This window comes from Oncorhynchus nerka, linkage group LG6, assembly GCF_034236695.1.
Source record: "Oncorhynchus nerka isolate Pitt River linkage group LG6, Oner_Uvic_2.0, whole genome shotgun sequence".
Taxonomy (NCBI): Eukaryota; Metazoa; Chordata; class Actinopteri; order Salmoniformes; family Salmonidae; genus Oncorhynchus; species Oncorhynchus nerka.
The window spans coordinates 14,977,998-14,990,224 of record NC_088401.1 but is presented as its reverse complement, the minus strand read 5'-3'; the positions used below and the strand labels follow the sequence as shown (position 1 = coordinate 14,990,224).

At 48.9% G+C, this 12,227-nt stretch overlaps 1 protein-coding gene across 1 annotated transcript in view; it reads left to right on the top strand.

Moving 5' to 3' along the window:
* The window catches only part of LOC135572049 (catenin delta-2-like), a 368,899-nt gene that overhangs the window by 46,709 nt on the left and 309,963 nt on the right, over positions 1-12,227 (top strand). Inside the window, exon 8 of the mRNA XM_065019050.1 lies at positions 9,487-9,636. Coding sequence (XP_064875122.1) covers positions 9,487-9,636 — 150 coding nt within the window. The remainder of the gene's footprint in view (positions 1-9,486; positions 9,637-12,227) is intronic.

The following is a 12,227-nucleotide window of genomic DNA, read 5'->3' as shown; positions in this document are numbered from 1 at the left end:
AAGACAGGACTAGAGGTGCTGGGGGGGGTATAGTAGACTGGAGAAGACAGGACTAGAGGTGCTGGGGGGGTATAGTAGACTGGAGAAGACAGGACTAGAGGTGCTGGGGGGGTATAGTAGACTGGAGAAGACAGGACTAGAGGTGCTGGGGGGGTATAGTAGACTGGAGAAGACAGGACTAGAGGTGCTGGGGGTATAGTAGACTGGAGAAGACAGGACTAGAGGTGCTGGGGGGTATAGTAGACTGGAGAAGACAGGACTAGAGGTGCTGGGGGGTATAGTAGACTGGAGAAGACAGGACTAGAGGTGCTGGGGGGTATAGTAGACTGGAGAAGACAGGACTAGAGGTGCTGGGGGGTATAGTAGACTGGAGAAGACAGGACTAGAGGTGCTGGGGGGTATAGTAGACTGGAGAAGACAGGACTAGAGGTGCTGGGGGGTATAGTAGACTGGAGAAGACAGGACTAGAGGTGCTGGGGGGGGGTATAGTAGACTGGAGAAGACAGGACTAGAGGTGCTGGGGGGGTATAGTAGACTGGAGAAGACAGGACTAGAGGTGCTGGGGGGTATAGTAGACTGGAGAAGACAGGACTAGAGGTGCTGGGGGGTATAGTAGACTGGAGAAGACAGGACTAGAGGTGCTGGGGGGTATAGTAGACTGGAGAAGACAGGACTAGAGGTGCTGGGGGTATAGTAGACTGGAGAAGACAGGACTAGAGGTGCTGGGGGGGTATAGTAGACTGGAGAAGATAAGGCTAAGAGGTGCTGGGGGGTATAGTAGACTGGACAAGACAGGACTAGAGGTGCTGGGGGGTATAGTAGACTGGAGAAGACAGGACTAGAGGTGCTGGGGGTATAGTAGACTGGAGAAGACAGGACTAGAGGTGCTGGGGGGTATAGTAGACTGGAGAAGACAGGACTAGAGGTGCTGGGGGTATAGTAGACTGGAGAAGACAGGACTAGAGGTGCTGGGGGGGTATAGTAGACTGGAGAAGACAGGACTAGAGGTGCTGGGGGGGGTATAGTAGACTGGAGAAGACAGGACTAGAGGTGCTGGGGGGTATAGTAGACTGGAGAAGACAGGACTAGAGGTGCTGGGGGGTATAGTAGACTGGAGAAGACAGGACTAGAGGTGCTGGGGGGGGTATAGTAGACTGGAGAGGACAGGACTAGAGGTGCTGGGGGGGGTATAGTAGACTGGAGAAGACATGACTAGAGGTGCTGGGGGGTATAGTAGACTGGAGAAGACAGGACTAGAGGTGCTGGGGGGTATAGTAGACTGGAGAAGACAGGACTAGAGGTGCTGGGGTGGGGTATAGTAGACTGGAGAAGACAGGACTAGAGGTGCTGGGGGTATAGTAGACTGGACAAGACAGGACTAGAGGTGCTGGGGGGTATAGTAGACTGGAGAAGACAGGACTAGAGGTGCTGGGGGGTATAGTAGACTGGAGAAGACAGGACTAGAGGTGCTGGGGGGTATAGTAGACTGGAGAAGACAGGACTAGAGGTGCTGGGGGGTATAGTAGACTGGAGAAGACAGGACTAGAGGTGCTGGGGGGGTATAGTAGACTGGAGAAGACAGGACTAGAGGTGCTGGGGGTATAGTAGACTGGAGAAGACAGGACTAGAGGTGCTGGGGGGTATAGTAGACTGGAGAGGACAGGACTAGAGGTGCTGGGGGGTATAGTAGACTGGAGAAGACAGGACTAGAGGTGCTGGGGGTATAGTAGACTGGAGAAGACAGGACTAGAGGTGCTGGGGAGGGGGTATAGTAGACTGGAGAGGACAGGACTAGAGGTGCTGGGGGGTATAGTAGACTGGAGAAGACAGGACTAGAGGTGCTGGGGGGTATAGTAGACTGGAGAAGACAGGACTAGAGGTGCTGGGGGTATAGTAGACTGGAGAGGACAGGACTAGAGGTGCTGGGGGGGTATAGTAGACTGGAGAAGACAGGACTAGAGGTGCTGGGGGGTATAGTAGACTGGAGAGGACAGGACTAGAGGTGCTGGGGGGGGTATAGTAGACTGGAGAAGACAGGACTAGAGGTGCTGGGGGGTATAGTAGACTGGAGAAGACAGGACTAGAGGTGCTGGGGGGTATAGTAGACTGGAGAAGACAGGACTAGAGGTGCTGGGGGTATAGTAGACTGGAGAGTACAGGACTAGAGGTGCTGGGGGGTATAGTAGACTGGAGAAGACAGGACTAGAGGTGCTGGGGGTATAGTAGACTGGAGAAGACAGGACTAGAGGTGCTGGGGGGGTATAGTAGACTGGAGAAGACAGGACTAGAGGTGCTGGGGGGGGGGTATAGTAGACTGGAGAAGACAGGACTAGAGGTGCTGGGGGGTATAGTAGACTGGAGAAGACAGGACTAGAGGTGCTGGGGGGGGTATAGTAGACTGGAGAAGACAGGACTAGAGGTGCTGGGGGGTATAGTAGACTGGAGAAGACAGGACTAGAGGTGCTGGGGGGTATAGTAGACTGGAGAAGACAGGACTAGAGGTGCTGGGGGGGGTATAGTAGACTGGAGAAGACAGGAATAGAGGTGCTGGGGGGTATAGTAGACTGGAGAAGACAGGACTAGAGGTGCTCGGGGGTATAGTAGACTGGAGAAGACAGGACTAGAGGTGCTGGGGGGGTATAGTAGACTGGAGAAGACAGGACTAGAGGTGCTGGGGGGATATAGTAGACTGGAGAAGACAGGACTAGAGGTGCAGGGGGGTATAGTAGACTGGAGAAGACATGACTAGAGGTGCTGGGGGGTATAGTAGACTGGAGAAGACAGGACTAGAGGTGCTGGGGGGTATAGTAGACTGGAGAAGACAGGACTAGAGGTGCTGGGGGGTATAGTAGACTGGAGAAGACAGGACTAGAGGTGCTGGGGGGTATAGTAGACTGGAGAAGACAGGACTAGAGGTGCTGGGGGGTATAGTAGACTGGAGAGGACAGGACTAGAGGTGCTGGGGGGTATAGTAGACTGGAGAAGACAGGACTAGAGGTGCTGGGGGGTATAGTAGATTGGAGAAGACAGGACTAGAGGTGCTGGGGGGTATAGTAGACTGGAGAGGACAGGACTTGAGGTGCTGGGGGGTATAGTAGACTGGAGAAGACAGGACTAGAGGTGCTGGGGGGTATAGTAGACTGGAGAAGACAGGACTAGAGGTGCTGGGGGGTATAGTAGACTGGAGAAGACAGGACTAGAGGTGCTGGGGGTATAGTAGACTGGAGAGGACAGGACTAGAGGTGCTGGGGGGGGTATGGTAGACTGGAGAAGACAGGACTAGAGGTGCTGGGGGGTATAGTAGACTGGAGAAGACAGGACTAGAGGTGCTGGGGGGTATAGTAGACTGGAGAAGACAGGACTAGAGGTGCTGGGGGGTATAGTAGACTGGAGAAGACAGGACTAGAGGTGCTGGGGGTGGGGTATAGTAGACTGGAGAAGACAGGACTAGAGGTGCTGGGGGGGTATAGTAGACTGGAGAAGACAGGACTAGAGGTGCTGGGGGGTATAGTAGACTGGAGAAGACAGGACTAGAGGTGCTGGGGGTGGGGTATAGTAGACTGGAGAAGACAGGAATAGAGGTGCTGGGGGGTATAGTAGACTGGAGAAGACAGGACTAGAGGTGCTGGGGGGTATAGTAGACTGGAGAAGACAGGACTAGAGGTGCTGGGGGGTATAGTAGACTGGAGAAGACAGGACTAGAGGTGCTGGGGGTATAGTAGACTGGAGAAGACAGGACTAGAGGTGCTGGGGTGGTATAGTAGACTGGAGAAGACAGGACTAGAGGTGCAGGGGGTATAGTAGACTGGAGAAGACATGACTAGAGGTGCTGGGGGGTATAGTAGACTGGAGAAGACAGGACTAGAGGTGCTGGGGGTATAGTAGACTGGAGAAGACAGGACTAGAGGTGCTGGGGGTATAGTAGACTGGAGAGGACAGGACTAGAGGTGCTGGGGGAGGGGTATAGTAGACTGGAGAAGACAGGACTAGAGGTGCTGGGGGGTATAGTAGACTGGAGAAGACAGGACTAGAGGTGCTGGGGGGTATAGTAGACTGGAGAAGACAGGACTAGAGGTGCTGGGGGGTATAGTAGACTGGAGAAGACAGGAATAGAGGTGCTGGGGGGGGTATAGTAGACTGGAGAAGACAGGACTAGAGGTGCTGGGGGTATAGTAGACTGGAGAAGACAGGACTAGAGGTGCTGGGGGTATAGTAGACTGGAGAAGACAGGACTAGAGGTGCTGGGGGGGTATAGTAGACTGGAGAAGACAGGACTAGAGGTGCTGGGGGTATAGTAGACTGGAGAAGACAGGACTAGAGGTGCTGGGGGGTATAGTAGACTGGAGAAGAGAGGACTAGAGGTGCTGGGGGGGGTATAGTAGACTGGAGAGGACAGGACTAAAGGTGCTGGGGGTATAGTAGACTGGAGAAGACAGGACTAGAGGTGCTGGGGGGTATAGTAGACTGGAGAGGACAGGACTAGAGGTGCTGGGGGGGTATAGTAGACTGGAGAAGACAGGACTAGAGGTGCTGGGGGGGTATAGTAGACTGGAGAAGACAGGACTAGAGGTGCTGGGGGGGGTATAGTAGACTGGAGAAGACAGGACTAGAGGTGCTGGGGGGTATAGTAGACTGGAGAAGACAGGACTAGAGGTGCTGGGGGGTATAGTAGACTGGAGAAGACAGGACTAGAGGTGCTGGGGGGTATAGTAGACTGGAGAAGACAGGACTAGAGGTGCTGGGGGGTATAGTAGACTGGAGAAGACAGGACTAGAGGTGCTGGGGGGGGTATAGTAGACTGGAGAAGACAGGACTAGAGGTGCTGGGGGGTATAGTAGACTGGAGAAGACAGGACTAGAGGTGCTGGGGGGTATAGTAGACTGGAGAAGACAGGACTAGAGGTGCTGGGGGGGTATAGTAGACTGGAGAAGACAGGACTAGAGGTGCTGGGGGGTATAGTAGACTGGAGAAGACAGGACTAGAGGTGCTGGGGGTATAGTAGACTGGAGAAGACAGGACTAGAGGTGCTGGGGGGTATAGTAGACTGGAGAAGACAGGACTAGAGGTGCTGGGGGGTATAGTAGACTGGAGAAGACAGGACTAGAGGTGCTGGGGGGTATAGTAGACTGGAGAAGACAGGACTAGAGGTGCTTGGGGGACGGGGTATAGTAGACTGGAGAAGACAGGACTAGAGGTGCTTGGGGGGGGGTATAGTAGACTGGAGAAGACAGGACTAGAGGTGCTGGGGGGTATAGTAGACTGGAGAGGACAGGACTAGAGGTGCTGGGGGGGTATAGTAGACTGGAGAAGAGAAGACTAGAGGTGCTTGGGGGGGGTATAGTAGACTGGAGAAGACAGGACTAGAGGTGCTGGGGGGTATAGTAGACTGGAGAAGACAGGACTAGAGGTGCTTGGGGGGAGGGGGTATAGTAGACTGGAGAGGACAGGACTAGAGGTGCTGTGGGGGGGGGTAATAGTAGACTGGAGAATACAGGATTAGAGATACTGAATATACTGTAGACTAGTAGAGGCTAATAGAGACTAATATACACTTGTAGAGTCTAATATACTGTAGACTAGTAGACAGATTGTAGAGACTAATAGAGGCAAGTAGAGACTAATATTGGCTGGTAGAGGCTAATATAGGCTAGTAGAGGCTAATATAGGCTAGTAGAGACACATATACTGTAGACTAGTAGAGGCTACATAGAGGCTAGTATAGGCTACGTAGAGGCTGGTAGAGTCTAGTAGAGACTCATTCAGGGTAATGGAGACTAATTTACTGTAGGCTAGTAGAGGTTATTAGAGATTATTAGATACTAGTAGAGGCTAGTAGAGGCTAGTAAAGACTAGTATCGGCTGCTAGAGACTAATATAAGCTAGTAGAGCCTTATATCGTTTAGTAGAGACAAATATACTGTTGGCTAGAAGAGCCTATTAGAGAATATTAGAGGCTAGTAGAGGCTAATATTCTGAAGGCTTGTAGAGGTTATTAGAGATTAGTAGAGTCTATTAGAAGCTAGTAGAGGCTAATACACTGAATGCTAGTAGAGGATATTAGATGCTATTATAGGCCAGTATAGGCTAGAAGAGACTAGTAAAGGATATTAGATGCTATTAAAGGCTAGTACTAGTAGAGGCTCGAAGAGACTAGTAAAGGCTAGAAGAAGCTAGTGGAATATATTAGAGGCTAGTAGAGTCTATTAAAGGCTACTGAATGATAATATACTGTAGGCTATTAGAAGCTAATATAGGCTAGCAGAGGCTAATATAGGCAAACAGAGGCTAATATAGGCTAGTAGAGACTAATATAGGCTAGTAGAGGCTAATATAGGTCAGTAGAGACTAATATACTGTAGACTAGTATAGGCTAATAGAGCCTACATAGAGGCCATTAGAGGCTGGTAGAGGATATTAGAGGCTAGTTCAGGCTAATATACTGTAGGCTAATAGAGGTTATTAGAGGGTAGTAGAAGCTAGAAAGGCTAGTAGAGGCTAATATAGGCTAGTAGCGGATAATATAGGCCAGTAGAGAATATTAGAGACTAGTAGAAGATATTACAGGCTAGTAGAGGATAGTAAAGGCAAATATACTGTGGGCAAGTAGAGACTAATATAGGATAGTAGAGCCTAATTTTGGCTAGTTGAGGCTGTTATAGGCTAGTAGAGTCTAATATAGGCTAGTAGGGACTAATATAGGCTACTAGAATCTAATATAGGCTAGTAGAGACTAATATAGACTAGTAGTCTAATATAGGCTAGTAGAGACTAATATAGGCTAGTAGAGTCGAATATAGGCTAGTAGAGACTAATATACTGTAGACTAGTAGAGGCTAGTAGAGGCTAATTTAGGCTATTAGAGGCTGTTATAGGCTAGTAGAGACTATTACAGGCTAGTAGAGTCTAATATAGGCGAGTAGAGACTAATGTAGGATAGTAGAGACTAATTTAGGCTTGTAGAGACTATTATAGGCTAGGAGAGTCTAATATAGGCTAGTAGAGGCTAGTAGAGTCTAATATAGGCTAGTATAGTCTAATATAGGCTAGGAGAGTCTAATATAGTCTAGTAGAGACTTATATCTGTATCAGTAGAGACTTCTATCTTAAAATGATCTGCCAAATTTTTTACAACCCCCTATTACTAGCCTGTTCAACCTGTCTGAGTTTACCAAAGATTGGAAAGGTGCAGCGGTCATCCCACTCTTCAAAGGGTGACACACTCTAGACCCAAACTGCTACAGACCTATATCTATCCTACCCTGCCTTTCTAAGGTCTTCGAAAGCCAAGTTAACAAAAAGATTAACGACCATTTCGAATCCCACCGTACCTTCTTTGCTATGCAATCTGGTTTCAGAGCTGGTCATGGGTGCACCTCAGCCACGCTCAAGGTCCTAAACGACATCATAACCTCCATTGATAAGAGACAATACTGTGCAGTCGTATTCATCAACCTGGCCAAGGCTTTCGACTCTGTCAAACACCACATTCTTATCGGCAGACTCAACAGCCTTGGTTTCTCAAATGACTGCCTCGCCTGGTCCACCAACTACTTCTTTGATAGAGTTCAGTGTGTAAAATCGGAGGGTCTGTTGTCAGGACCTCTGGCAGTCTCTATGGGGGTGCCACAGGGTTAAATTCTCGGGCCTACTCTCTTCTCTGTATACATCAATGATGTCGCTCTTGCTGCTGGTGATTCTCTGATCCACCTCTACGCAGACGACACCGTTCTGTATACTTCTGGCCCTTCTTTTGACACTGTGTCAACTAACCTCCAGACGAGCTTCAATGCCATACAACTCTCCTTCTGTGGCCTCCAACTGCTCTTAAATGCAAGTAAAACTAAATGCATGCTCTTCAACCGATCTCTGCCCGCACCTGCCTGCCTGTCCAGCATCACTACTGGACGGTTCTGACTTAGAATATGTGGACATATACAAATACCTAGATGTCTGGCTAGACTGTAAACTCTCCTCCCAGACACACACTAAGCATCTCCAATCCAAAATTAAATCTAGAATCGGCTTCCTATTTCGCAACAAAGCATCCTTCACTCATGCTGCCAAACATACCCTCGTAAAACTGATCATACTACTGAACCTCGATTTAGGCGATGTCATTTACAAAATAGCCTCCAACACCCTACTCAGCAAATTGGATGCAGTCTATCACAGTGCCATCCGTTTTGTTACCAAAGCCCCGTATATTACCCACCACTTCGACCTGTACGCTCTCGTTGGCTGGACCTCAATTCATGCTCGTCGCCAAACCGACTGGCTCCAGGTCATCTACAAGTCTTTGCTAGGTAAAGCCCTGACTTATCTCAGCTCACTGGTCACCATAGCAGCTCCAGGAGGTATATTTCACTGGTCACCCCCAAAGCCAATTCCTACTTTGGCCGTCTTTCCTTCCAGTTCTCTGCTGCCAATGACTGGAACGGACTGCAAAAATCACTGAAGCTGGAGACTCATATCTCCCTCACTAACTTTAAGCACCAGCTGACAGAGCAGCTCACAGATCACTGCACCTGTACATAGCCCATCTGTAAATAGCCCATCTGTAAATAGTCCATCCAACTTCCTCATCCCCATACTGGGTTTATTTATTTATTTATCTTGCTCTTTTGCACCCCAATATCTCTACTTGCACATTCATCTTCTGCACATCTACCATTCCAGTGTTTAATTGCTATATTGTAATTACTTCACCACCGTGGCCTATTTATTGCCTCATCTCCCTTAACATACCTAATTTGCACACACTGTATATAGACTTTTTCTACTGTATTATTGACTGTATGTTTGTTTATTCCATGTGTAACTGTGTTGTTGTTTGTGTCGAAATGCTTTGCTTTATCTTGGCCAGGTCGCAGTTGTAAATTAGAACTTGTTCTCAACTAGCCTACCTGGTTAAATAAAGGTGAAATAAATAAATGAAATACAAATATCGGTGAGTAGAGCATAATTTAGGCTAGTAGAGACTAATTTACTGTTGGCTATAGAGGCTAGTAGAGGCTATTAGAGGCTAATAGATGCTAGACGCTATGGGAGTAGAGGCTGGAAAAGACAGAAACAGACATGTAGCTCTCACTGAAATTATAATAAATAGAAGGAGAGGAGAGGGTGGATCTCTTTCTGGAAGTGGTGTCGTTTCAATTACATTCGGCTGGAGAAAACCAAGTCAACACTCAGGGCTGATATCTTTCTCAATCTCTCTCTCTGTCTCTCTCTCTCTCTCTCTCTCTCTCAATCTCTCTCAATCTCTCTCTCAATCTCTCTCTCAATCTCTCTCTCTCTCTCAATCTCTCTCTCTCTCAATCTCTCTCAATCTCTCTCTCAATCTCTCTCTCTCTATCTCTCTCTCTCTCTCTCTCTCTCTCTCTCTCTCTCTCTCTCTCAATCTCTCTCAATCTCTCTCTCTCTCTCTCTCTCTCTCTCTCTCTCTCTCTCTCTCTCTCTCTCTCTCCCTCCATCCCTCCCACTCTCCAGGTTGCAGGGGTTCATACAGTAGTCAGCATAGCCACTGTGGTCCAGACCTGCATCCCCTAGGATCCTCTGACCACCAAATAGAGCCCCCCTATGAGGACAGAGTCAACCTCTATCACAAAGGACCTATGAGGGGACTGGGCAACAATACTGGTAAGACTATAGATATATGCACACATGCGCACACACACGGACATGCACACAAACACACACACACACACAGATGCACACACATCTATATTCAGTAGAAACATTTATAAAATATAAAAATACCGAAACAGACAGGCACATACTCTCTGTTGTTATCGTCTGTGCATATTCACTTTAATGACTCTACCTACATGTACATATTACCTCAGCTAACCGGTGCCCCTGCTCATTGACTCTGTACTGGTGCCCCTCGCTCATTGACTCTGTACCGGTGCCCCTGCTCATTGACTCTGTACCGGTGCCCCCGCTCATTGACTCTGTACCGGTGCCCCCGCTCATTGACTCTGTACCGGTGCCCCCGCTCATTGACTCTGTACCGGTGCCCCTGCTCATTGACTCTGTACCGGTACCCCTGCTCATTGACTCTGTACCGGTGCCCCCGCTCATTGACTCTGTACCGGTGCCCCTGCTCATTGACTCTGCATCGGTGCCCCTGCTCATTGACTCTGTACCGGTGCCCCTGCTCATTGACTCTGCATCGGTGCCCCTGCTCATTGACTCTGTACCAGTGCCCCCGCTCATTGACTCTGTAACGGTGCCCCTGCTCATTGACTCTGTACCGGTGCCCCTGCTCATTGATTCTGTACCGGTGCCCCTGCTCATTGACTCTGCATCGGTGCCCCTGCTCATTGACTCTGTACCGGTGCCCCTGCTCATTGACTCTGTACCGGTGCCCCTGCTCATTGACTCTGCATCGGTGCCCCTGCTCATTGACTCTGTACCGGTGCCCCTGCTCATTGACTCTGTACCGGTGCCCCTGCTCATTGACTCTGCATCGGTGCCCCTGCTCATTGACTCTGTACCGGTGCCCCTGCTCATTGACTCTGTACCGGTGCCCTCGCTCATTGACTCCCTGGAATATAGTCTTGCTATTGCTATTTTACTGCTGCTCTTGAATTACTTGTTACTTTTATCTCTTATTCTTATCCATATTTTTTTGAAACTGCATTGTAGGTTAGGGGCTCGTAAGTAAGCATTTCACTGTAAGGTCTGTTGTATTCGGTCCATGTGACAAATACAATTTGATTTGATTTGACACATAAACAGATAGTGTCTCTTTGGTAACAACAGCTGGTGCACGATCTCTAAAGTGAAGTAAGTTTCGAGTTTTTGCTCGCCTGAGTTAGAATACCTCATCATATTTTGCACACCATTTACCAAGAGAGTTTTCATCTGTATTTTTCATAGCTGTTTCTTCTCCACCATAACGACGCTGGCACTAAGACCGCACTCCAATAGCTGTATAGTGCCATAAGAAAAAAAGAAAATGCACATTCATAGGTGGTGTTTGTCGTAGCCTGTGATTTTAATGCAGGGTAACTGAAATCAGTTTTATGTAATTTTTACCAGCATTTCACCTGTGCAAACTAGAGGCGACACTGTAGATAACGTTTACTACTACGCCTGTTCTGATGCGCGACGGATGTGGCAGGGTTTGAAAACTATCCCGGATTACTAAGGGAAACCCAGCCTTCAGAAGCACAGCTCCTACTAGACCTAAATGCCTTCAATGCTCGCTTCAAGGCAAGCAACACTGAACCATGCATGAGAGCTCCAGCTGTTCCGGACGACTGTGGCTTTTGTCAGTAAGACCTTTGAACAAATTAACAGCAGGACCCGTACTCAGATCATGCAATGTCTTCACTGACATTTTCAACCTATCCCTGACAAGGTCTGTAATACCAACTTGTTTCAAGTGGACCACCATTGGTCCCTGAGCCCAAGAATGCCAAGGTAACCTGCCTAAATGACTATCGTCCCGTAGCATTCACATCTATACCCATGAAATACTTTGAAAGGCTGGTTATGGCTCACATCAACATCATCATCCCACACACACTGGACCCACTCCAATCCGCATACTACCCTAACAGATCCACAGATGACGCAATCTCTATTGCACTCCCCACTTCCCTCAACCACTTGGACTAAAGGAATACCTATGTAAGAATGCTGTTCGTTGACTACAGCTCAGCATTCCCCTCCAAGCTCATCACCAAGCTAAGGACCCTGGGAGTGAACAACTCCCTCTGCAACTAGATCCTGGACTTACTGACGGGACACCCCCAGGCGGCGAGGGTAGGCAGCAACACTTCTGCCACGTTGACCATCAACAAGAGGTCCCCTCAGGGGTATGTGCTTAGTACTCCTGTACTCCCTGTTCACCCACGACTGTGTGGCTGCGCGCGACTCCAACACTATAATTTAGTTTGTTGACAACACGACGGTGGTAGGACGATGAGGCAGCCTACAGGGAGGAGGTCAGAGACCTGGCAGTGTGGTGCCAGGACAAAAACCTCTCGCTCAACGTCAGGAAGACAAATGAGCTGATCGTGGACTACAGGAAAAGGAGGGGAGTGCACGCCCCATCCACATTGATGGGGCTGTAGTGGAGCCTCAAGTTCCTCTGTGTCCACATCACTAAGAAATTAACATGGTCCACACACACCCACACAGTTTTGAAAAGGGCACAACAGTGCCTCATCCCCCTCAGGAGCCTGAAAATATTTGACATTGGCCCTCAGATCTTTAAA